General features: G+C 46.1%; 1 protein-coding gene across 5 annotated transcripts in view; it reads right to left on the minus strand.

Moving 5' to 3' along the window:
- Positions 1-26,306, minus strand: part of MED27 (mediator complex subunit 27) — a 218,652-nt gene extending 192,346 nt beyond the window's left edge. For all 5 annotated transcript variants that reach the window (XM_073022029.1, XM_008005879.3, XM_073022028.1 and 2 more), the window contains exons 1-2: positions 26,068-26,306; positions 23,853-23,997 (exon numbers count right to left, since the gene is read on the minus strand). In XM_073022029.1, coding sequence (XP_072878130.1) covers positions 23,853-23,997; positions 26,068-26,270 — 348 coding nt within the window. In that variant the 5' untranslated portion in view covers positions 26,271-26,306. The remainder of the gene's footprint in view (positions 1-23,852; positions 23,998-26,067) is intronic.
- Positions 26,307-26,568: the final 262 nt, after the last annotated feature.

The following is a 26,568-nucleotide window of genomic DNA, read 5'->3' on the forward strand; positions in this document are numbered from 1 at the left end:
AAAAGCTCCCTGAGGCCTCCCCAGAAGCCCAGAAGCTCGGCAGATGTCCCGCCACGCTTGTGCAGCCTGCAGAACAGTGAACCAATTAAACCTCTTTTCTTTTATTTGAGACAGAGTCTCACTCTGTTACCCGGGCTGGAGTGCAGTGGCGGGATTTCTGTGCACTGCAATTTCCACTTCCTGGGCTCAAGCCATCCTCTCGCCTTCCACGCAGCTGGGACTACAGAGGCACGACCACACCCAGCTAAATTTTTTGTATTGTTTGTAGAGATGGAGTTTTGCCATGTTGCCAGATCTCAAACTCCTGGGATCAAGAGATCCGCTTGCCTCGGCCTCCCAAAGTGCTAAGATTACAGGCATGAGCCATCATGTGCCACTACCTCTTTTCTTCATAAATTACCCAGCCTCAGGTACTTCTTTATTGCAACCCAAGAACAGCCTAACACACCTGCAAATCTAATTTCTTAGATTAAGAAATTTAGGAACCTAGTTGTTTTGTTTACCTTTGCTCAAACTGTCCTTTCCACCTGGAATACTCTCCTGCCCTCCCCCCTACCCTCCACATCTGCCTGTTAGAAGCAGACACCCTTTGGGGCAGGCCAATGCTCTCCTCTGGTCTTCTTTAGGGTACCCTCACCAGTGCTGCCTCCTCCTCAAGCCTCTCAGAAGGGCGCTTTCTTTGACCATCCCAGCCTCACTGCTCCCTCCTGCCCTGTACCCTGTGGATCTGCTTCCTTGCTGTCCACCTCACTACCCTGGAAGCGCTGTGAAAGCAGGGCCTTCAGTTGAGCATACATCCCTGCACATAGTGGGCCCTCAAGAAGCATTTCCTAAATGACCAAGCATTCTCAGGATGCTGGATTAGGTACTCCTAATCCAGTACCTAATTAGGAGACAGGATTAGGTACTCCTCATTTCTGCCAGCAAATAGGAAAAGGTACAAAATAGTTATGCCCCCAATATTTCCTGAAACAAGGGACCCAAGCAGGAATCTCCCAGACCAAAACTGTAAAGAGTTGGAAATTCTTTTTCATTAACGCTCACCAAGTTTTATTGCAAGTCTGCAGGCCTAAACCCAGATGGAGCTTTTGTAAGTCCTCCACAATGGGCCTAGCCATCTATGAGTACTTTATAAACAAAATACAGTAATTAACCTTGGGACCATTGAAAACCACATGAACAACCAGATAAATTAATATTTACAAGATCAAACAGGACAGCAAAGACGATTAGATCAAGGAAGATTTAGATGTGAGTCAACTCACACTGCAAACCACAAATGAAATCTGCTATTAAGATGCCTTATACTCACTCATAGCACTGATAAGCCACCTCTAAGATAGAACATTAGGACAGGTAAAGCATCTGGACTAATAACAGTATTGAGAAGACTCCCCATTATCCATCCGTTCACTGGAACCAAGAGAGCAGCCGAGACCATTAAATCCACAGATAACACAAAAGCCTCATTTTAGTCAAACCTCCACCACAGTCCAATTGTAATGATTAACAACGCTAAGAAAAGTAGCCATTTATTGAGTCCTTATGATGTGCCAGACGCCACTTTAAGTACTTCAGGGGATTTAATTCACTGAAGCCTTACAACAACCCACAGAGCCAGCTGCCATGCTTAGGCCCATTTTTCAGATTAGGAAGCAAAAGGAGATCAGTGCGCCCCCCAGGACAGCCAGCAAGGCAGTGGTAAAAGCAGGGTCTGAACCTGGCATCAGAGAGGGCTCATGGGCTTCTTCATCATGTCATACTTCTGTGCACCTAAAATTGCAATTTTATCCTCAAATATAACAGGCCTAACATTTGCTCACATTTCCATCAAAATAACTATGGCATATTTGCTTGTTTCATGCCTTCATTATGGTGACTTCATTAAGTCGGACAAATACTAGCATTTTTTATACCTCATTATTAGTTCTACAACAGACGTTGCTTATGCAAGGAACACAAAGATTAATCCTCTTTCTAAATCTTAGCGGAGTCCTAGCTGATGCAGTCATGACAGGGAAAAGCAGCAGCAAACTTCAAATATATAAGGCTGATGCCCTAGTAAATAATTACACAGTAGCCAGCCTCCCATCCCAGTGATAAAATGAGAATTGCTGGGTGAAAATACCACCAACTTCCAAGCAGGTACAAGTTAAGCATCCCAAGTCTCAAAATCCAAAATCCCAAATTTTTTCAGCGCCAACATGATATTCAAAGAAAATGCATATGGGAACATTTTGGATTTCAGATTTTTGGATTCAGGACACTCAACTGGTAAGTATAATGCAAAATCCGAAAAACCTCTGGTCCCAAGCATTTTAAAAAAGGGATACTCAACCTGTATGAGCTATTTCAGAAAAGCAACTTCCCGACTTTCACAGATTAGGGAAGGTATAGACACCATGACAGAGGGCTCACACCTTGCAGAGGATGACTCGGGTCTGGTCCAGCATAACCCCTGTCTCTCAGAACTGTACACCCCAACTCCATGGACACATTCAGTGGACCAGAACAAAGAGCTGGCTTCAGATACTCTCTCAAAAAATGGAACTAAAGATTCTTCATTCGGCTCATATGGCTCACCGACGCTGAGGTAATGTAAACTCAGAGGCCACGAGGCCATCGTGCCCTGACAAGTACACCCATCTGCTGACAGCAAAGCCTGATAGAGACTCATGAGGAAGCAGAGACAAGGGATCATGGGGCCCCACAGCACCAAGACTCACAAAGGAGTTGCACTACCCCTTGGTGCCAGGCCCTTGCAAGGTCTGGCTATATTGTTTGCCCTCTGGTTCCACAAAACACCCAAATAATGCCTCCTTTTTGTTCACATGAATTCAAGCGAATCTTTCCCTCTTAATCACAAGAGCCTAGACAGAAGCACACCACCCGAGGTAATCCTCTGCCAGTCCCACCAAACAGGATGATCTACAGCGCTTGGCCATCCAGTGCTGTTTGTGTCCTCCCGGAGGCTCAGCATCCTCATCTAGCAAACCAATCTAGTCTAGACTCACAAGTTACTGGGGACCAAATGAGAAACAAATGGAATCTGGGCTGTGCTCTGCTGTGAGCAGTTATTTCTATGGGGAATCACACATGGAGGCAGCACCAGCAAAGGTCTGCCAGTGGTTGGTGTGCCTTCAAGAGGCAACAGAGCTGGGCTGCGTGGGCCACAGGTCACATCCATATGGCGTTTAAACATTCTCTTGCATCTGCAGCTAGTTTACCGACTGAAATAATCAGGAATAACTTAGTAGGACCTCCTTAAACTTCATTTGCTCTAGGATAAACATAAGCCAATATGATGGCAATTAAATCAGTTTCCCAGATACTCATCTAGGGAGTGACTAGAAAATTCTGCCTGTACCTTGGATTTCCTAACAGGTGATCCCAAACATTACTCACGAAAGTGAAAAGACCTCCTGAGTTTATCTTTCTTCCAGATTCCCAAATTGTCAATGCCCACTCCACTTCCCCAGCCCTCCCTGGTGACAACAAAGGAGATATCAGGACTGTGTTGCCCAGTGAGTGGAGCCCGGTGCCATGGCATGTGCCAACAATCCCAGTTACTTGGAAGAATGAGGCAGGAGGAGCACCGGAGTCCAGGAGTTTGAATCTAACCTAGGCAGTATAGTAAAACCTAATTTCTAAAAAATAAACGAAATAATAAATTAATACAGTGAAATGTTCTATCCTCAAGAAAAAAAACATGTCAAGCGATAATCCTATTTTTTTAAAGTTAAGAATTATATGAGGCTTGGCCACCAATTTTAAAAGTGAAAACTTCAAGCTGACTGAAAATATGTAGAATGTGATCATCTGAAAGTCACACATAAAAAGCACAATATTCCAATCTTTCTGTGCATAACTAGGGATGCTGGTCTCCCTCTTCCTACCTCACAGAGAGATGGGTACATTACTTTTTTAGCAACTTGGAAGATGGTACAATTTGGCTGTGTCCCCACCCAAACTTCATCTTGAACTGTAGTTCCCATAATCCCCACATGACGTGGGAGGGACCCGGTGGGAGGTAACTGAATCACGGGGTGGTTACCCCCATGCTGTTCTCGTGACAGTGAGTTCATTCTCACAAGATCTGATAGTATTATAAGGGGCTTTTCCCCCTTTGCTCAGCACTTCTCTCTCCTGCCGCCATATGAAGAAGGACGTGTTTGCTCCCCCTTCCAGTGCAATTGTAAGTTTCTCTGGGCCTTCCCAGCCATGCGGAACTGTGAGTCAATTAAACCTCTTTTCTTTATAAATTACCTAGTCTCGGGTATTTCTTCATAGCAGCATGAGAACGGACTACTATAGAAGGTCATATGAAGGTCACTGGATGACATGAATATCTGGGTCCTCCAAATCCACATTTCCACAACTTCAGTGAAACCGTATCGAAAGCTAAGGATTTTATAACCAGCCTCATTATCAACATATCACATTTCACTTATTCTAAAACCTGAAATAATGATGCATCTTATGATCACAGTGTCTGAAAATTACCTGTGGCGGTGCTTTATCTTTCTTAGTGGTACAAAGAATGAAGCGTCTTACACTTTGTTTACATTCAATAAAACAGAAGTGATTTGGTGAGGGTCACCCTTCCCCCCGCCCCATGCATACCTCCTTCCCATCCCTGAAGAAACTTTTAAGCCCACTCGGCCCCATTCTGAAAATCCCACTTGACTTGAAAGCAGCAGCAGCAGCAGTCGGCTACAGACTCACACTACTTAGCGGAAAAATGAAATTTAACTCACATGCAAAGATAAAAGGGGACAGTTCTCCGCAAGCGAGACACAACATACGGGACCAGAATCCAAACAAGTCCTTTCTTCAAAGCTTCTAACTTGAACTTCGGAGAAAGTCTGGTATCTCAGAGAGGGCAAGAGGAACAGAATCACCCTCAGAAAGACTCTGGTGGAGCACTACAGACCAGCCTGGGGGCTTAGTGAAAGGGAGGCCAGCTTCAAGTTTCAACAGTGATTTGTGCATAATGATCCTCTCAGGTTGACACAAGACAGTTAGATTAACTAAATTAATCAAAGTACAAATTGTGCTGGCAAGCTCTAGTGCCTAGCTTCTCCTAAGACACACCTGCCAGCAATGCCAAGGCCGCGCCTCACAACCACCAGCTCAGAGCTGGCTGGTGATGGGGCCGAGAGATGCAGTCACGCTCCGAGCCAGAGGCAGTAATCTGAGGGGCGGGCCGAGGGAGGGCTCTGCTGAGCCGTGACAGTAGAAGCCTTAAACACAAGATCCATTACAGCCTCAACACCCACAGCCATTTGTACATCACGGCTGGAAATAAATCCTCGGGAAAGCAGCCATTAATGTGCCTTGCCCAAAACCCAGCTGAAGATCCCTGTCTGCTGAGATGTGATACAGGGACACACGACTTCCTCAACTTCCTCGCTTGGTATTACCAGTCTGAAGAGCAGCTCAGGTGACTGTCGTTATATTTAGTACCAATGCTCACTAATACATTTCGTTATCATACCCCTCACAGCTGACACTAAGGGAGCCCTGAGCTAAGTTCTTTACCAGGGTTAGCTCACTGAGTCTTCACAGACATCCTAGAAGGTAAGAACCATGATTCTCTCCACTTAAAGATGTGGAAACTGAGACTCAGGGGAGGTCAAGTAACCTGCCCAAGGACACAGCAAAGAAACTGCAGAGCTTGGACTTGATCTAGTTACCTAACGCTGCTGGGAAGTTGGTTTCAAGGTAGAAAAACATGAACAAATTAACAAAATTTCAGTTTCCATTTCTTTCGAAGAAGAATCACTGATTAGCATAGGTATGACCCCCATGTACAGAGATTAATGGGAGAACGAGGAAGTGGGTGGCCCCCTGCTTTGGGGGAGGCAGTGACACACCATCTTGTCGAAATGCAGACGCATCACCACTGGCAGACAGACACAGCGGAAGAAGATGAATGTTGACAAAAAGCTGTAGACACAAGCTTGACCTCTTTGGCTGCCAGTTCCACGTACAGCCGTGAGATACAGATATCCCTGCCATAAGGCAAATTTGATGTAGGCCAACTCTCAAAGGCTTTTCTCATCAGTTGGACAAATGTGCACAGGGACGGCAAAAATTACTACGCCCCCTCCCACCCGACTGACTACTGCACGGTTCCACATGATGGCTCCATTTCTATAGAAGCTTCCTCCAAGGGCCGCCCTTTCCAAGCTTCTACAGGAAACCCTTTATGGTCCCCACCAAGCACAGTGTGTTGCTCAACTTATTCAGTTTTCAGATAAAGTGTTTTAAACATTTCCCAGCTGGGCACAGTGTCTTATGCCTATAATCCCAGCACACTGGGAGGCTGGGATGGGCAGATCACTGAAGGTCAGGAGTTCAAGACCAGCCTGGCCAACACGGTGAGACCCCATCTCTACTAAAAATACAAAAATTAGCCGGGCATGGTGGTGGATGCCTGTAATCTCAGCTACTCGGGAGGCTGAGGCAGGAGAATTGCTTGAACCTGGGAGGCGGAGGCTGCAGTGAGTGGAGATCACACCACTGAACTCCAGCCTGGGTGACAGAGAAAGACTCCATCTCAAAAAAAAAAAAAAACCCTTTTTTCTTTCAGAGGACAGTGTCTACAAGTTTTAACTTTCTTTTCATCTGCTGTCACCCTACAAGTAGCTCTTTCTTCATTAACTAATGGACTGATACAAGAGCATTTCTGCATCTACAACCATTTCTCCAACACTAAAGGACACTTAAGGACAGAAAGTGGGGCAGCAAAAGGATGTGGGTGAAACCTTGAGGGATGGAGGCTGAACCTTAACTTCAGACATAAGTTCTCCAAATCAAAAGTAAGTCAGAGCTAAAAGGACCAACGGTGCCTTATTCACAGCACATTCCTGCAGGCCCTGTCCCTTGAGGGCCAACGAGTAGCTATGGGAGGGTATGTCTCACCCAGCAAAGTTAGAATTGGAGGTGGTGCTAAGGTATAAAAACAACCGTACTTTAGATCTTTTGATTTTGGTTGTAAGATCTTGCTTTTTATACTGACACTGCTAGTAGTTTGTAAGTGAAGTTGACGTGGCATACTTTCAAATTGTATTGTTTTAGCTTGAATGGTCTATAATAAACTTTTATAGAGCATAACATATTAATCACTATAAAATTTGTTGTATTTTAAGAAGGGTCTAAACATTTTATTAATAAAATGCCTTGTTTACAAATCACTCCTGCCATCGACCTCATTTTACAGATCAGGAAACAGAAGTGAGCTGAACAACATCACCAGTTACTAAAGGGCGGCAGCAGGGCTGGCACCCAGGCCACCACTGGGCCCCAGAGCCCAGGCTTTGACCCCATACATCGCAGCTGCTCCTGGCTTGATGCAATGACAGGCATGTCCATGCTTCAGAAACCGTAAAGGCCTAAAATAAACATAAGGTGTCTCTATGACTTTCGCTGTATCCTTTCTTTGCCCTTTTCATAACTGCCTCAAAATAATCAGGATAATTTACCTTCTGTTTGTATCCCCAAACTAGTTTAAAAAAAGAAAAAAACAAGCCTTAATAGGCATGCTCCTTCAGCAAGCCGAGCTGTGAGTGGAGTGCATAAGCCCAGTACAGACATCGCAGCAGCTGTGTGCTCCGGAGACACACGGGTTAGCAGTCATCTCCCGCCAACCTCCAGAAAGCGGGCCTGGAATCCCACCTATGCTCCTACCTCCTCTCAAAAATATGCTCAATTAAAGTTATTGTCTTCAAAGATAATTAAGCTACTCATCTGACTGAAAGTGTTTTGTTAGTTTGTTTTCTTCTGCTGGACTTGCTAGATGTTGGAAATAAAATGGGGAACAGGCCGATCTGGCCCCAGGCCCTGTCCAGGCAAACAGTACTTACAGTCCAGCATGAATCAGGCCATGATGTGGGCAACACGGGAGTGGGAAAGTGGCCTGTGGAAGCACACAGGAGGGCACCTTGCCCCAACTTGGGGAGTTAGAAAACACTCTCAAGTAACAAATACAGAAAAATGAACACGTATTCACCACGCATAAAGTGAGGTGGGCCCATCTGAACACGGCAATAGCTCAGGCAGTAGCATGGGCCAGCATGTCGAGTATGGTGACTCAAGGTGACTAAGTACCAGAGCTGGGGCGCTATGGGAGCCAGACCTGGACCATAGCAAGCTACATTACGCAGTCTGTCTTCATCCTGAGCATGAGAAGGAGTCATCAATACTTTTTTTTTTTTTTTTTTTTTTTTTTGAGACAGGGTCTCACTCTGTCACTCAGGCTGGAGTACAGTGGGGTGATCACAGCTCACTACAGCCTCGAACTCCTGGGCTCAAGTGATCCTCCCACCTCAGCCAGATTCTGAGTAGCTGGGACTTAGGATTATCGCATACCACCACACTTGGCTGATTTTTTCTTTTGTTTGTAGAGACGGAGTCTCACGATGTTGCCCAGATTGGTCTTGAACTCCTGGGCTCAGGCTGTCCTCAGCATCAGCTTCCCAAAGTGCTGGGATTGCAGGTGTGAGCCACTGCACCCAGCCATCAGTACATTTTCAGCAAGACAGTTATGTGATCAAACTTGCATTTTGAAAGGTCACTCTGACTATGTGGGAAAAGGACTAGGTGTAAGACAGGGCCGCCTGTGAGGAAGCTGTTGCAAGTGTCCTAGTGACAGAAGACGGCCTGAAACAGGGTGGGAGTATTTGTTCATTCAGTTAGCAGCAAATTCATCAGTATCATCTGAGGAGATGGGAGATGCAGTCACTGGGAAGTGCCTTCCAGAGCACACCAGGCTGCAGACAGTGACAATGTTCCATCTGGGTTGCTTATGGGAGGCCTATAATAGGCCTTTTCCATTTTGCAACTCATAAGAATAAAGCAGTTCCCCCAGAAACCCCCTCAGCTAGCCAAGAGCTTTGAAACCTTCCTTGAAAGCAATATGAACCCACCACTACGTGATGGAGAAGGACAACACTTCACTATCTGGAGGAGTCTCAACAGGAAAAGCAACATTCCCCACAAGACATCTCGCTAGGAAATTACCACGTTCCGGCTTTTTGAGCTGAGGTCCCCAAGTACAACGTTTTGGCCAAGGATTCCAACCAACTGCCAGCAGGATAATGTGGTTATGCTGTCTGAGCTACTGTGAAAATGCATTAAAATCTCAATGTTTGAGCTCATCCAAGCAATTAAAATTAACACGGACTGTTCTGTTTTAGACTGGGAAAAACAAGGGATAGAGGAATGTCGGCCTCCATAATCCTCTGCTAGTTTCTTAAACATTTTAAAGGCATTTGGAGCTGGTATGTGTGCTATCCAAGCCGAGTCTGAAGGGAATCTAGTTAGGCAGGAACACCTCCACCGCTCAAGTGTTCAGGGGCAGAGGGAATGGCGGATGGAAGCTTGGGGTAATGAGAGAAAAACTTAGACCTACTGGGCGCCTACTATATGCCAGCCCGATCTAGGTGCATTCACCACCTGGAAAAAGGAGTGTCTTCAAAGCCATTTGGCAGGTGAAGTGGAAGAAACTTGGAGAGGATCTAAAGCACACAGAAACTATCAGGGAGACACTGGAAGGAAAACGTACTTCCGCCTTGTCGCTAAACAAAGCTCCTCAATGGTCACTTCGTCATTTTCTGCTCACTAAGACATCAAGAATTCAGTGTATCTTGAAACTCGGGTGATTCCAATTCTCATCACAGACAACATGGATGATGTAGTATTTTGAATCAATGCATTCAATTCTGGGAAACATGCCGAATACCAAGTGTGATTTTAAATGGAGAGGTAGATAAATCTTGCTATGATCGGATGACTGGATGAAGAGCAGGTGGGTGGTCGGACACACCAAGAGAATACAGAGCATCCGGGAACCCAGCATGCCCGGAGGAGGTGCTGAAGTCAGGGAATAAGGCCTGTCTCACACACGGCCAAAATCAGCTTTTGGGGATCTAGAGGAGATGTAAACAGACCCAGTCTGAAATACAAGGAATAACAAATGTGTAGCTTCTTTGCTACAGAGTCACCAATACATATCTCAAAGAACATGTAGAAAGTTATCTCATGATAGAAACAGACCAACTGAGTCAGGTCTGAGGTTGATGGAACCCTAAAGCTGATTGAATGGTTGCTTTTCCTCGATGGGCCATAAATATAAGATATATAGTGTTCTCTTCCAATCAGTGAGAATCCCTTAAAGTGAGCACAGCCTTAGGCTAGAAAAGGATAAAGGCAAACTGGTGCCAAGCCGAGGGCAAATAAGCCAGAAAGGGTATATCGCTAACAATACATCTGCATTTGCATTAAGTGTGGAGCAGAATTAAAATGCACCACGCTATAAAAACTGGGCGATATTTAAGATACCAGGATAGCAAGACAAAATTTCCTTCATGTTCAGACACTGCTTTAGATAAGTTACATTTGCCAATTGAAGTCACCCGGCACGCTGTCATGTTCCATTCTGACAGTAAGGACTGGTAAGCTGAGGCATTTAAGGCTACTGGTTAAGGGGAAAAAAAAAAAAAAAAAAAAAAAAAGGCAAGCAGTAGGGCCAGAAATTATTACTAAAACCAGGTGCTTTGGGCACTTTAGTCCTCTGTCGACCAGGAAGGTGGGAACTTACGGGCTTCATTCACTGTGTTAGAACAGCACCTGGAATGTAGGAGGTGCTCAATAAATGCCTATTGACTGGGTGCACTGGATATTTCCTAGCAAAAAGCACACTATCCAAAAACACAGTTTGGAAATGATTAAGAGTTAGCACACTGGTAGCAAGTGCGACCATCTTCTCACACGTTAATGCATATACACATTCAAAACCTACAGATTCTCACCCTTCAAAAGTTAACACATTTAGCGGCATCCAGAGAGAGCCAAGACCAGAACACACAGTGGTGGGAACTACTGATAAGTAATCAATAATCAGAGAAGCCTACTGACTAAAAATAACAGTGGTCTACCATAACCCTCCAGTGCTAAAACACACAGACACACACAAACAGGGAAAGGAGAAGAGCAGCGGGTATCTCATCTTATGAACCCAATGGACGACCAAGTACAATCCCTGTTTAAAACAAACAAAAAGGTGCAGGGGTGGTGCCTGTCTTGACACAGCCATTCTTTGGTGCCCCCTTCCACCCTGCTAAGGGGCTCCTGGGCAGTACCTTTCTCTTTCATGAGACGCCCTGCAAAGATGCCAGTGAGTTGCTCAGATCCCAACTTATCATAGCTAGAGCTTAATGCACACAAGGGTGCCTGCCGCTCCCGAATCTGAGAGGCCTGCAGCTGCCTTCCTCATAAAGGTCAGGGCAATTCCTCTAAGCTGTGTCCATGCCTGGGCTGGGCCCCACATGGCTGCCTGTGGATCACACCTGTCCCCAATGATTCCCTTTGGTATGTCACGTGGACAGACCACTGGTCCTGCTGTACTGATGGGGGCCACCCAGGGGAAAAGTCAGTATCTTAATGGGCCTCAATGGTAGAAGAAACCTCTCTGCTTTTCTGGACATTCTACTGACATTCCCTCTTATAGCTGCCAAATACTGCTGGTCCCAGTTAGAGGGCTAGCAGCATGGCCTTGGACAAGTCACTCTCTATCAAATAAGATGTGATGCCCAACCTCGTCACCAAGGTCCCCTAACAGTCCAAGGAAGTACAGTCCCTGGAGTATGCTTGGAAAGATGGCAGAGGTGCTGCTCAATTACGGCGTGCCTGCTCTGTACTCAGAGCCAGGCACTCCAAGATGACTCCAGTCCCCACCCTGGAGAACGGGGCCAGACCCAGAGAGCAGGCAGCCACAGTGTGGTCAGCGTGACTGCCCAGAGGCTGTGGGGCAAAGCCGGCTGAGCTAAGCTCTGCTTGGTCTTCATCGAAGAGACACTTTAAGAGGGCTGGAGGAGAAAATGCATTCGCAAAAGTGCAAGGCATTCCAGGCGGAGGCACGGCGAGCAGCAGGGCACAGCTGACCTCTGCAGGCTCCTTGCAGCTGACCCAGGGTGCATCTCGCAGAGCAGCCACAGCTGAGGCTGGAGGAGACTTCAGAAACAGCCTCCAACCCCAGGGTTGAAACAAGTTTGGCAATGTGACAAAAAGACAACAAAGTTCTTGACTTCCCAGCAAGTACTAGAGGAGCAAACCGTCCCCTGTGTGATGTGAGGGTCTTAGGGAGTTCTCTTCACCTGGAGAAGTCAGCAAGGAAAAGCAGAAACTGAGCCAAGACCCTGGGCAGGGACTGGCCCCAACAACAAGCCTCACCACGCCCAAGAAACTGTGGTGAGCTGGTGCCTCCCAAAACAAGTAAGTGACTGCAGCAAAGGAAATGCAGAGAGCAAGTTCCAGAAGCCAAAGAAAAGTGCAGTGAACACGAGGCAAAACAGATGCCCCAGCTCCCCTCCCGCACACAGGCCAGAAGTCCTGAGCCAGTGTAGAGCATCCCTAAGATTAGCACAGAGTGTAGTTTGGGAATCTTCTATTGCTAGAAAGAAAATGAAAAAAATAATAAAAATAAAAATAAAAGCACATAGCAGCCAAAGAATTGGAGAGGACGCCTCCTGGCACTCACTCCCAGGCCTCCTGCCCCTCAGTGCTCCTGCACCTGACAACAGCCACAACCAAAATCTGCAGAAGTTAAGGTGATGCAAACGGAGGCAGATGCAGAAGGAAAAGAAACCACAATCTAAAAATGACAGAGGAAGAGATTCAGAGGCTCCATTTTAATTCCATTCAAATACTGTTTTATTACACACTTGGAAATCATTAATACCAATAATTACCATTTATTAAATGCCACTGTGTGTCCAACCCTGAACTAGAAACTTCACATACATTTTCCAGTTAGATGCTTAGAACAGCCCTGTGAGATCAGCGCCATGCCCGTTTCACAGTCCAGCAGGTGTTAGGTAACTGGCCCAACGCCTCAGTGCTAATACAGGAGAAGCCTTCATCTTGCAGGGAAAACAGACAAGTAAAGGCAATCATGGGGTAAACACAGGGAACACCTAATTTGGATGCATCTCAAAGCCTGGCTTCCCAGAGGTGGTAACAACTAAGCTGAGACTTGAATGACTCAGAGTTTTCCACAGAAAGAAAGGAGGAGGAAGAACAAGTGCTAAGGCCCCAAGACGAAGAGATGATGGCCCCTTGGGGAACCGCAATTAATTCTGTAGACTAGAAGTGGCAATAAGAAGAAGAGCAGGGAAAGTGGGGAGAGAGGAAGCTGTGCACTAAAGTCTCCATAGACGAAATGCAGGATGTCTGGGCTCCATTTTCACATATGGACTCCAGTCCTCGCATCCCCCCACCAAAAAAGTAAGCAAGCGTGGGGAGAGATGGGGAAATACATGTAACAAGTTTAGCAAAATGTTCCTTTTTTATTTTTTTCATTTTTTTTTGAGACAGAGTATCACTCTCTGTCACCCAGGCTGGAGGACAGTGGTGCGATCTCGGCTCACTGCAAGTTCCGCCTCCCAGGTTCACACCACTCTTCTGCCTCAGCCTCCCCAGTAGCTGGGACTACAGGCGCCCACCACCACGTCCAGCTAATTTTTTGTATTTTTTAGTAGAGACAGGGTTTCACCGTGTTAGCCAGGATGGCCTCGATCTCCTGACCTCATGATCCGCCCACCTCGGCCTCCCAAGTGCTGGGATGACAGGCGTGAGCCACCGCGCCCGTGCCAAAATGTTCTTAATGGTTGAAGCTAGGTCATTATTCTCTCACTTTTGTGCATATTTGAAATTTTGCATAATAAAAAGTTTTCATAATAAAAAGGGTTTCTTCCCCCCACAAGAAGGGAGGGAGGAAACAAGCTAGAAGAACAAGTGGTGCCAGACCATGATGACAACAACAGACCATGATGACAACAGACCATGACGACGACAACAGACCACGACGATGACAACAGACCACGACGATGACAACAGACCACGACGACAACAGGCCTGCACTGGGACTACTAACGGTCAACAGGTCATGTACAGACACTCCCCCTTGGCCACATATTCGCATGCAGTATTCATGTCGTCCTCACTGCTACCCTAAGAGGCAGGACTATTTGTGGCATTTTACAGATGAGGAAACTGAGGCGAGGGAAGCCGGCCAAAGGACTCGGGCTCCCGTGTATTATTACTAGAAAGCCTCTAAGCGCCAGCGAGGGAGCTGGAATTCATCCTAAGAGAGAGGGAGGAAATCACTGAAGAGTGACAAAATCAGATCTCTACGTTTTAAAGATCCCTCGAGAGCTGCAGAGTGGAAAATAGATTAGAAAGGGTAGACTACAGGCCAGAAACCAGTGGGGAGGCTGCGGCATTGCCCCGAGCAATAATGGAGGCCCGGGGAGAGGCAGCAGCAGTCAAGACGGAGAGGAAAGACCTGAGAGGCTGTGAAGAAGGGGAATGAATAGATCTGTCAGAGGGTGTGAGGGACAGGCAGAAGCGACGGATGACACCCAGGGATCTGGGCAGGTGGCTGGCTAAGGCATCCCACCACGAGAAGTGGGTTGGTGGTGGGGGTGAGGATTTCAGTTCTGGACTGCTTCAGTCTGAGAGGCCTGTGAGTCTCCAAGGGCAGCTGTCCAGCTGGGCCCTTTGATACATGGGTCTGGATATTGGGGGAGGGAGCCAGCCTGGTGATGGAGTTAGATGTCACTGTGTGTGGCTGGCAAGCGCAGCCACAGAACGGATGAGATGGCCCAGAGAAGGGAGAGAAGCACTAATAACCTGGCGGCCTTCTCCCAGCCCAAACCACCATGAAGAGAGAAGACAAGAAAATGGGAGGCTTCTGTACATGTAATGATATGCTTCCTTCCCACCACCAATGTGCAATTTTGCATAACGACAAATGACAGGAGACAATTTCCTTTCTGCAAGAAAATGCCCTTTATAGGCTCTGGTTACAATCTACAGAAGGCTCTGGACAAACCACACAAATCTGATCATCCCAGAAAAGGCTGATAGAAGAGAGTCAAGCAGGGAATCAATGTGAGTCCCCACGGCCAGTGGCTCCCAGGGGGCAGGCTGACACACGTCCAGCAGCCTCTGCAGCCTCCCTGGGGCCGGCCAGTGAGCCTTCCAAAGACAGTTCCTGCTCTTTTACAGAAAGGAATGAGGGAATCACAAACCTGATTCCAGGCAACAATAAAGTGACTATTTTCAGAAACCACAACTAATAAGTAGAACATAAAGACATGGAACTGGGCCAAAGCCTTGGGATAGAAACCGTTTCGAATGATAGGGGTATGGCTTGATTTTCAGTAACATTTACCCATGGTGTGTTACAAGAGGCAAATGCTGTCTGCAGAACCTTTGCAAGGTAATTTTCCACTAAAGTCCCTGGGGGCTGCTGCTCCACTCTGCACTCGGGGATATTCTGAGATGCTCTGGAGCATACACAAAGGCTGTGTGTACTTCAGAAACATTACTGAACTAGAGCTGAAGAGGTGGAAATATTCTCCATTCCTCAGATTACACTTTTGTTTCCATGACCACAGAAATGCACTGATGACTCCAATGAACCTCTCCAGGGCAGAGCTGGAAGGGACTGAAGAGATTACCCAGCCCAACCCTTCATCCTACCGACGAGGAAGCTGCAACCCAGGTGGGGAAAGCCACTGGCATGAGGCCACAGAGCAGGACAGTGGACGGCCGAGACTGAACAGTGCTCTCTAGAATGCTCCGTCCAGAGTTCTCCTGACTGTACACCGCCAGGCGCAGCTTTACCGTTCATATTAAAATGAGCAAGAATAAAGGACAGTCGCTGCAAGTGCACCACACTGGGCACCGGCCTAGGTCCCTCAAATGTGTGCAATGCCTTAGTCCCCACAACAGCCCCGGAAGGTGGAAGCTACTGTTATCCACATTGAACTGATGAGGAGGCTGAGGCAAAGGCACGTTCTGCAACTCATCCCAAATGAGAAAGCTGGAAAAAGGGGGATGAAGATTGAGACCCAATGAAGTCTGACTCCAGAGCCCTGCTGATAACAAGCACCCAGTTTACAACCTGGAGAGAATCCAAATGTTCTAATTTAGCCTTTGTGTTCAGATATTGTCCTCAAGAAACAGGGGTTGCCAAGCATGGTGGCTCACGCCTGTAATCCCAGCACTTTGGGAGGCCAAGGCAGGAGGATGACTTGAACCTAGGAATTTGAAACCAGCCTGGGCAACATAGTGAGACCCCGTCTCTACAAAAAATTTAAAAATTAGCTGGGGCGTGGGTGTGCACGCTTGTAGTCCCTGCTACTTGGGGGGCTGACGCAGGAAGATCTCTTGAGCCCATAAGGCTGAAGCTGCAGTGAACCATGATTGTGCCACTGTACTCCAGCCTGGGCAACAGAGCAAGATCCTGTCTCAAAAAAAAGGCTAAAAATCCCAGACTGGCCCACAAGACCTTTCCCACCAGGTGAGAAGACTATAAAACAGATCTGATTTCCTAGGTCTTACTGAGTCCCAAGGTGAGAAGAGTCCCCTTTGGTGTGCACAAATGTCTGCCTGGAGCCGAACATGCCCTTCTCACCTCCTCTCCACAGTCCTCTCACTACTCCTGTGGTTTGTCCCCAGGACTCTCACCCTGCCTTTACTGCCCCTCGATTCCCACACCCCCCCACCAAATCCCCAATCCCTTACCTCCACCCCCAGGTTCTGTGAGGAAAGAACTGCCCCCCAACACGTTAATTCATATTAATGTGTGAATTGCTGTCTCAGTGGAAAAGGTACTGATTATCCAACAGAATCTCCAATGTGAAGAACTTCAGGAGAATACCAAAGTCAGGTGTGGGAGGCCTGGTGAGGGAGCAGAAGCCACTGGAAGATGGGCCACCACTGCCTGGAATCTGTCCTCAGCATTGTCTTAAGACAGTAATAGCAGCCACTGGAGAGTACTGACTCTGTGCTAGGTTAAGTGCTTTACTTGTATCACCTCATTTAGTCCTCATAACACCTTTCTGAGGTGGGTACAATTATCATTCCCATCTTAGAGAATACAGCACTGAAGCACAGAGAGGTTAGCTTCACGGCTGTTAGGTAACACAGCATGTGAGCCAGAGTGGTCAGGCTCTGGAGCCTACGCTCTGAACCACTGAGCAACACCACCACTCGATAAACGAGTACACACGCATGTGAGTAACACACGCCCCATAAACAAGCACACACACGAGAAACAGGTGCCCCATGAATGAGCACACACATACATGTAACGTGCACCCCAAAAATGAGCACACACGCATATGCGTAACGCGCACCCCAAAAATGAGCACACACGCATATGAGTAACGCACACCCCAAAAATGAGCACACACGCATATGAGTAACGCACACCCCATGAACGAGCACACACACAAGTAACACACACCCCAAGAGTACAAACGCATACAAGTAACACTCCATGAGCACACACACATGTGAGTAACACACACCCATGGACGAGCACGCCAAGCAGACGAGTAACCCACGCCCCATGAACAAGTACACACCCATACAAGTAACCCGCACCGCATGAACGAACACGCATATGAGTAACCCGCGCCCCTGAATGAGCACATATGCGTACGAGTAACGCGTGTCCAGGAACGAGCACACATGCATACAAGCAACGCACTCCTCATGGTGAGTACACACATACGCGCACCCCATCAACAAGCACACACACACACGCACGCATAACAAGCATCCCATGGATGAGCACACACACATACGAGTAACACACACCCCATAAATGAGTACACAGGCATATGAGTAACACGCAATCCATGAGTACACGGGCCCAGAAGTAACGCACGCCCCATAAATGAGCACACACGCGTATGCATAACACGCACCCCGTGAACAAGCACACAGGCATATGCGTAACACACACCCCATAAATGAGTACACAGGCATATGAGTGACACACAATCCATGAGGACACGTGCATGCAAGTAACACATGTTCCATAAATGAGTACATATGCATGAGTAACATGCATTCCATAAATGAGAACACACACGTGTACTATCACTATGCCTGGTCATTGTAACCACCATTTACTTAGCACTTACTACGTGTGAGTTATCCCAAGACATTTGATGTGCATTATCTCAATCTTCGCTTCAACCCTATGACACAAATACTAGTATTATCCCCATTCTACAGATGAGGAAACTGATACTCAAAAAGAATTTTTCCCCTTGTATCAAGGGTTGTGAGCTCAAGTATAAGCACAGAGCTGGATCAGAACTCAGGTAGTCTTGACTCCAGAACTCACATCTAGGTTTTTATATTTTTGATATACCTTCTTGACTTCTGAATCCTACCATATATCTAGCTGTCCAGGAGACCGGCTGAATTTCATTGTTTTTTCTGGTTGGCTGTTCTTTTCATAATGGCTCCCATGGTATCCAGGGTTTGCAGGTGGGGAGGGAGGAGGAGGGTGCAGGGTTCAAGGCTAACCAGAGCAGTCTATACCACAGCCCAACCCACTATGCTAGCAAGTTCATTTTGAGTGATGGGGCGCTACACAGGTTAGATTTAGGTGAAAGAACACCTTCGCTAATAAAAGGACAATCCAGAAGGGTGCTCAATCCTAAAGTCATGATGATTAAACTTTGAGGGGCATTTAAGTCATTTTCTTTCCTATTATATTCTGAATGAATCTGTATTCCCTGAACATGTAGCAGCTATATGGAGAGAAGAATGAGCCGGGGTGGGCCTGGTGGGAAGGAAAACACGAGCAGAAATTGGTTGTAGGTAACTCACAAAGTAGGATAACCCTAAGAGGCTGGTGGAGCTGACTTTCCTCTTCCTAGACAGTTTCCACATTGCTGCCAAAATGACAGCTGCCACAGAACACCTGACATCAGGTGCAGCAGCTCAAATTAGCCTGACTCAGGCAACTCCAAAAAACTTCCACCAAGTCCCATTAGAAGGGCACACCAGGTGACAGATGATATGGATAAAAATGCTACAATCAGCCTCCAAAGAGCTTATCATTGGTTCACCCAATGACCTCACCCTGGCCTTCCAAATGACCCCCAGCCCTAGCCTCCATCATAAGATCTCCAAATTTCCTCCTATCTGCAAGCACCACAACTGGCTTTCTCAGTAATGGCTGAAAATGGAAATGCCCTCATTGTACTTCATCAAAAATACAAGCAAGCAAACCACAAAAGGGTTGTAAATTAAAAATTCAACAGAAAATGCTTCGATTCATTTATTCTTTCATTCACTCAGCTAGTCTTCACTGAATGATTACAGTGTACCAGGCATCTTGCTAGGTGCTGGGGACTCCCAGCAAGGAACAAGATGGACATGTTTTCTCTCCCCTGGGCCTTAGAGTTTACCCTTAAAAGAGGACGGAGTCCCTAAAGGAAAGGCTCTGCGTTGCAACGTAAAACGATTCCAACCCTGTTAGTTCCGTGATGCAAAAACAGAAAAGAGCCCCTTCAGAGATAGATGTAAGAAGTGAACTTTGCAGTAACTTAGTCATTAAGCAACTGGATTCTGATAAGAACGGTTCAGGAGGGCAGGACGGAGGAAATGTCCTCAGACTTTCCAAAGGAATATTCTTGGAATAGAAAGTTGCTCTTTCTATAATAAAAAATCAAACATTAAAAAAAAAAAAAAAAGGCCGGGCGCGGTGGCTCACGCCTGTAATCCCAGCACTTTGGGAGGCCGAGGCGGGCGGATCACAAGGTCAGGAGATCGAGACCATGGTGAAACCCCGTCTCTACTAAAAAATAGAAAAAAATTAGCCGGGCGCAGTGGCGGGCGCCTGTAGTCCCGGCTACTCGGGAGGCTGAGGCAGGAGAACGGCGTGAACCCGGGAGGCGGAGCTTGCAGTGAGCCGAGATTGCGCCACTGCACTCCAGCCTGGGTGACAAAGCGAGACTCCGTCTCAAAAAAAAAAAAAAAAAGGTAGCAGCAGCACCTCGCTCTGGGCCCATTTCCCAAGCCCAGTAAAAAGTGACACTTCTGGGGTCTTTGCAGCTTCAGATGTCGCCAGGGAAAGGCGGACGTCTTAGTCTGCTTTTCCAGGCAAATATACAAGTAGCCTTCTGCCATAAACAAATGAAAAAAAAAATAAAAGCCAGAAATAAAAGCCTGGTGACAGGATGCCAGAAACCTTCAAAAGGGGACCTTCAGAATAAGTTCAGGTTAACTCTCACCATCTCTGAACATAATAAGCACTATCAAGTCTACATTCACTATTTTATAGCAAGGACAGCGTTGATGCCAATTATTTTTTGCCCTAGTCAAGAGAGCTTGTCATCCTTCTCAGAACAATTATCTATAGGTGCATAATAGTGAAAAGCTAAATTCTTCCCCCAATTCAGTATGGGAAAAGTGCTGCTCACAGCAACTTGACATCATTCCATTAGATGAGATTAATTTTTAAACGTGTTATTCTAACAATTATGCCAAGTACCATGTAATTAATATTCCAACTGACTTTACAAAAATTACAAAATCCCCTAAAGAAAGTAATTAGTCATTAGGCATGAACGAGACTTTTCTATAGCCAACGGCACATAAAACAGAAAGTTCATCTCATAATGGGTGGGTATCAAAGCCTTTCTCATATGTCCTTCAATTCTTAGCCAATAGCGCATACAGCTGACATTGGCAAGTTACCCCAAACTTCACTTAACATATTAACGCACTTACTGGTTTAAACTCTTTGAGGGTAAAATGACGAACGATGAAAGCTTTAGCAATTAAAAAGCTCTTTTCATTTGTAGGAAAGGCAAGATAAACATATATAATTAATTGTTTGCTCTTCCATGTCCCTAGCTGGAAATTAGAGTACTGGCTTATTTCTTGAGGCTACTTCTTGTGTTTATTAAAGAAATGTATATAGGCATCCTCATCCTTGTTTTCCCTCTTTTCTTTCAGGGTTTTGTGTATTCTTATAATCTATTTTAAATCCCTTGTAGAAAAAGGTAAGGTATAAATAAGTAATAGTCGCACAGGACGTCATATGCTATAACAGAAATAAAAAACATGTTTTCCTTGCCACCCTCTTCTGAATAATTGGCAGTCACTGCCTAGTGCCAGAACAGAGAGTTGCAAGGATTCTAAGCCAATATACACACAGCCTCAGCAGGAAAGAATGCAATGGTTGATTAGTGATGTCTGCCCTACAAAGAGCAATAGGTTAAGAATCCAGGTACCATGTATTTGCCATCTCCACCCTTTGATAAATCACTAAAAATTAGAAAAATACATACAGATTCATGAAAAAAATATAATGTGAATTGTTTCCAGGATGCAAGTAAACGGGGAAAAAAATGTTTTCTACAGTTGAAAACCTTAAGCAAAACCGGACTAAAACATCAAGTTTTGAGGAAAGAACATTGAACCAGGTCAGGAAACCCAAATTCTGGTCTAGCTTGGGGAGCTATAAACAGGTCAGTTCACCGGGCCTCAGTTTGCTCACCTCTAAAATAAGGGGCTGAGTCTCTTAACTGTTCTCTCGTGCTGGTGAAAGAACATAGTTCCTTTACAGGAGCCGAACCTCAGCAGGCTGGGGACATGTCTGCAGCCTCGACACCCCCTCACATTGCTCATAGGAGATTTATAATCTGGGATAAATGCATACAGATATTTTTAACCTGTAGCATTCCCAGCACAAGAAGTTCCACATACATAATACATAACATTTCTTTTCCTTAATACAACCTATTTTCCACTGTGGGGCAAGGGTAGGGGTTGACGTAGGAACTTCTTTTTTCTTTTTTTTTTTTGAGATGGAGTCTCGCTCTGTCGCCCAGGCTATCATGCAGTGGTGTGATCTCGGCTCATAGCAAGCTCCGCCTCCCAGTTCACGCCATTCTCCTGCCTCAGCCTCCTGAGTAGCTGAGACTACAGATGCGTGCCACCACGTCCGGCTAATTTTTTTTATATTTTTAGTAGAGACAGGGTTTCACCGTGGTCTCGATCTCCTGACCTGATGATCTGCCCGTCTTGGCCTCCCAAAGTGCTGGGATTCCAGGCGTGAGACACCGCGCCCAGCCGAAGTAGGAACTTCTAATAGCGGAACAATTCAGTGATTAAACTACCTTCATTCAAAAATTCAGTGTCATCACTTCAACCTAAGACTAGTCATTTCCATGAAGGGTCCCACTCACTCATGGTTTTGAGATCAGCCTGAATCTTCCCACCACTGAACAGTCCTTGTCACTGTACCCTATTTCAAGAACTTGACCCACAGGATACATCAACATGGCTTCCTTTTCCAAACACCTATCTGTGTAGAGCTGGAACAGTCCCACGTCTGGCCTAAAAAACTGCAACAGACATCTGTGATTTCTTTATCTGCCCTGCATCCATCCCTTCTGGGAACTCCCTCTCTCCGAACTCCAAGGAGCCCCATTTCCTGTGTTTCAGGTGCTCTGAGCTGAGGATCCCACCCATGGATGCAATGAACCATCTCAGAGGGCCCCTATCAAGTTTGGGCCAGAATCCTTTTTCAGAGCCTGACATGGACACTGGGAGGTCACCAGGTATGAGAACTATGTATACCCACAACTGCTGAGTCATGTTTTTGACCCCTTGGAGAGCATCAGGCCAAGAAAGGAAAGCAGTCCTAGAGAAGGCAGGGGAGTGACGTTCTTGCCACACCACCCAAGCACCCTGATCCTCCTGAGCTCAGTCACGGACAAGTAACTCCCTGAACATTTTAGTTCCTTGAACCAGTGAAGGCCCCCATGTCTTTTTTTTTTTTTTTTTTTTTTTTTTGGATAAATCTAGACCCAGCTGGGTTTCTGTCACTGGCAGCCCAGAGTTTTGGGGAAAGGCCTTGTAGGCTACATGTATGCATTCAAGGTTCAAGTTCTTTCTTTAGTAACCCATGATAAATCACCTTCCTAAATCACAAAGGCAGCTCCCAGGGTTCCCCTTCAAACCAAAGAATACTAAAACACCCTCAAAGAGAAATTCAAAGAAAAAATTCTGCACACCAGGAAAACTCTCAAGGTTTATCTCTTATCCAAGACCTAAGGGGGAAAAAAACACCAAAAAGAAGAAAATGCCAATGGATTACTGGAGGAGGCACCACCCTGCATACAGTGAAACAACTAACAATTCTAACAACAATTATTCAAAGAGGCAGCACAGTATAATAAAAAAGATTCCAAAATCATTCCTAAAGTATATATATATTCTAGTTCCCTATCAACATAAAAAGCCCGTACACACATGCACGCCACAACACATAGCACCCAAACAAAAGGAACTTGTTCGTAAACAAACGAACCGTTTCCAGATTCATGAGCCTAACTGTTTCTGTTATTTTACAACTACAGTTTAGTTTTCCACTTATAGCTGTCCTAGGGTCTCTGCCACAGGCCTGCCTGCTGAAAGAAATCATGAATATCAAACTCTACAGAGCATGTTAAGAAAAATCTCCCTTAGGTGGCATCGAAGTAATTAGAGAGTCATCTAACAAACGGTATTGTAGCGATGCTCATCCATCTGTGACAGAGGAAAAGACAATACAAGAGCATAATGTTTGCAGCTAAACATTTAGACACCTCCTGGGGGCCACAGATTCCTCTGTGAACCTGACAAAGCTACGAAGCCTTCCCCAGATACACATGCACATACCACAACATGCTGCATATAATTTTAAGGGGTTCATAAGAGTTGCTCCCTATACCCGGTCTCCAGGTTAAATACACCTGAGTGAGAATTTTTAATATGTAATCACCTGAGCATCATGAATCCCCAAAGACTTCAAAGGACTACAAAATAGATCACAGAAAAATTCTACAACTTCCAACTCTATAACCCCATGCTGAATCAAGAACATAACAAGCAATACAAACTTACTCTTGCTTTCTGCATTTATGGAATATAAGAAAATTTGGCTTTCCATCTATTAGCTCCATTTATTACATCTCCCTTACCTTGTTTGACCATTTATATGCTTGAAGGAGTTGACTATAGAGAGGAGTTTTGTCCTGCACAGGATCCAGGCTTAACAGCCCACTGTTATGAAGAGGATGGTTCTCAGATGGCTTGCCTACCAGATTGCTCAGACGTTCCAGCTCACTGAAAAGCAAAGAGATAAGGCAAATAAACCTAAGCCCACTTACACTCCAAGGTAAAGCCAACCCCCAGGATCAAAGACTGCTCTTCAAACCATCCATCAGAAGTCCCTTAAGAAGAAACACTTTTTGAAAGGTTAAAAAATATTTGGGACACTTAAAAAAAACAAAAACAAACAAAAACCCTAAATGAGAGCTTATCTGACTTTAAAACAGAGCTTCCTGGTGCCATTCCAAAGGAGGAAAAAAACGTACAGGCACTCGAATCAATAAGACTCCCACAATCAGAATTGAACAACTCAAATTCATCTCTGCAGTGGGGACGAGACTTTCTGGAATTTTGAAATGTGGCATAACACGGCCTCTCACTAAGAGTTTTCAGACCCACGTGCAGATCATTACACTTGGCAGAACAGCAAGTACCTGAATAAATGATTATTTATCATTCACATAGGGATAGATTTGTACATGAGGCTTCACAGATGGCAAAACTTAACAAAACAAAGAAGAGATAAAATAAACAAATGGAATGGGAAGACACCACCGAGGGGGCTGTGTCAAACACACTTCAGTCTAGCAGGAAAACCCTCGAGAAGCTTGGGAAAGCGAGCCAACAAGAGCACATTCCAGGAGTACGTTCTGAGGGGCCAGTCCCAAACTGCCAACAAAAGACTCTCTAGGAACAGCTTCTTATGCCACATTCATTTTGGAATCATCAGCCACCTTCTTCTTGGCACTACTGTACAAAGATTTAAGACGGCACAGGGATAATGTCAGCACTCTTAAAGTTTCTATTTAAAATGGTGAAGGGTTATAATATCCTGAACATTACAAAGGAAAGTAACTCGGAGAGAAAATGGAAAGAAAATAGAAGATAGGGAAGAAGAGCCAGTGCATCCCCTGAAGCAGGGAAAGTATTAACTGGTGCTCGGCGCTGTGCCAGAGAATAGCAAGCGGATGTGGGCGTTGAGAAGGGGTGTGTGATTTATGGCAACTACTTAGGGGGAAAACAAAAAGGCACCCATCATTTGGCCACCTCCTCCACCTCCTCCTCCATCCTACCTCCTCTTTCCATCTGGTTACTAAGGAGACCAAGTTGAAAAAACAAAAATTCAACCAGTCCAGAAATCAAAGGATGACTAGCTCACCAAATGCTTTCCCCTACTCAGGTCAGTTCTGAGAAGTAAAAGGCAAAAATCCTGAAATTCTAACCTTCCTGGGAAGGGCTGACTCTTTTATAAAAGAGAAGGCAAGTTCAGGACCTAAGCAATCAAGAAGTGCCGACTATGTGCCAGGCCCTTTACAAACATCCTCTCATTTAACTCTTACAACACTTGTAAAGTATAAGTGAGGAAGGTGCTTTGTAAGAAAGACTAGGAAAAGTGGAATCCTTAACCCTAAAAGACTACAAATTAAGAAGCAGGGGCGTTAAGCATAAGTAAGTAAACTGGTTAGGAGCTTGAAAATTAGGTCTCTACTGCGGAAGGAACTGAACAGGAGCAGTGAGAGTGGGAGTGAGGAAACTGATCAGGTGGTTTGGGAGAGGGTAGGGAAAAGAGGGAAGATAGCTCAAGGCCTGGCCTGTTTCCTCGTGGTTGCCGGTGGGTGGTGGTGGAACTGATGAAGTCCAAGTTCAGGGCCAGGGAATTGGGGCTAATCAGATTGGGTGCACTTGGGTTTGGAGCGGACTGATCAGGTCCTGTCTGTACTATCACTACATTCGGATCAGACGTGATGGGGCACAGAGGGCCTACAGGTGAGAAACCTGCCAAGCTCAGAGAAGCGGAACTTCATAGGAAGAGCATGCCTCCTTGTCAGGAATGGAACTGCCACAGAAGAGGTCGAGGATGGCGGGAGACAAACAGGACCAGGAGGCCAGGAGAAGCGAGACGAGAAAGCGGGCATGGTGATAAGGTGTCCCTGAGAGGCAGGCAGAGGCTTGGAGAGCACGAAGAGAAAGAACGGGGATCAAGGGAAATGGAGAACAGCCCCTGCCTGGGAAGACTCGAGCGACGTAGGCGCAGGGTCGGAGCGAGGCCGGTCCCCGACCCCGGCCCCTTCAGCCGGTACCTACTTGAGGTCCCGGTTGACCGAATGTAAGTTGTCCTGGAAGTGCGCAATGAAGGCCTTCTCCCGGCCCTCCAGCGTCTCCTTGTTCCGCATCCCATCCTTCAGGCAGTCGAACACCCTGCTCACGCTGGAGCGCAGCGCCTGGATGGCACTAATGGCCTGGGAAAAGGCCTCCAGGTTCACACTGACATTTATCACGTCCGCCATGTTGCCGCCGCCACAGCAGCTCTCCAAAGCCGGCTTCGCCAGCAAAAAGCCGCGCTCGCTGATGACGTAACTCCGAAGACCTCTGGGAAATGCAGTTCGCGCGGGGCTGCCCAGAAAGCACATTCGAAAAAGGGTTTCTCCTTGAGCTACACGAATGCGTGGGCAGGAAAATGATTTTTCTCAACTTGGGGAAGTCAGGTTGCACTCTTTGTTTGTTTAATGGTAACAAAGAAATACAGAAAGTTCCCGCATTTCCCCAAACTTGCATTCTGGGGAGTCATAGAGAAAAGAATTGCTC

Source organism: Chlorocebus sabaeus, chromosome 12 (assembly GCF_047675955.1).
Source record: "Chlorocebus sabaeus isolate Y175 chromosome 12, mChlSab1.0.hap1, whole genome shotgun sequence".
Taxonomy (NCBI): domain Eukaryota; kingdom Metazoa; phylum Chordata; class Mammalia; order Primates; family Cercopithecidae; genus Chlorocebus; species Chlorocebus sabaeus.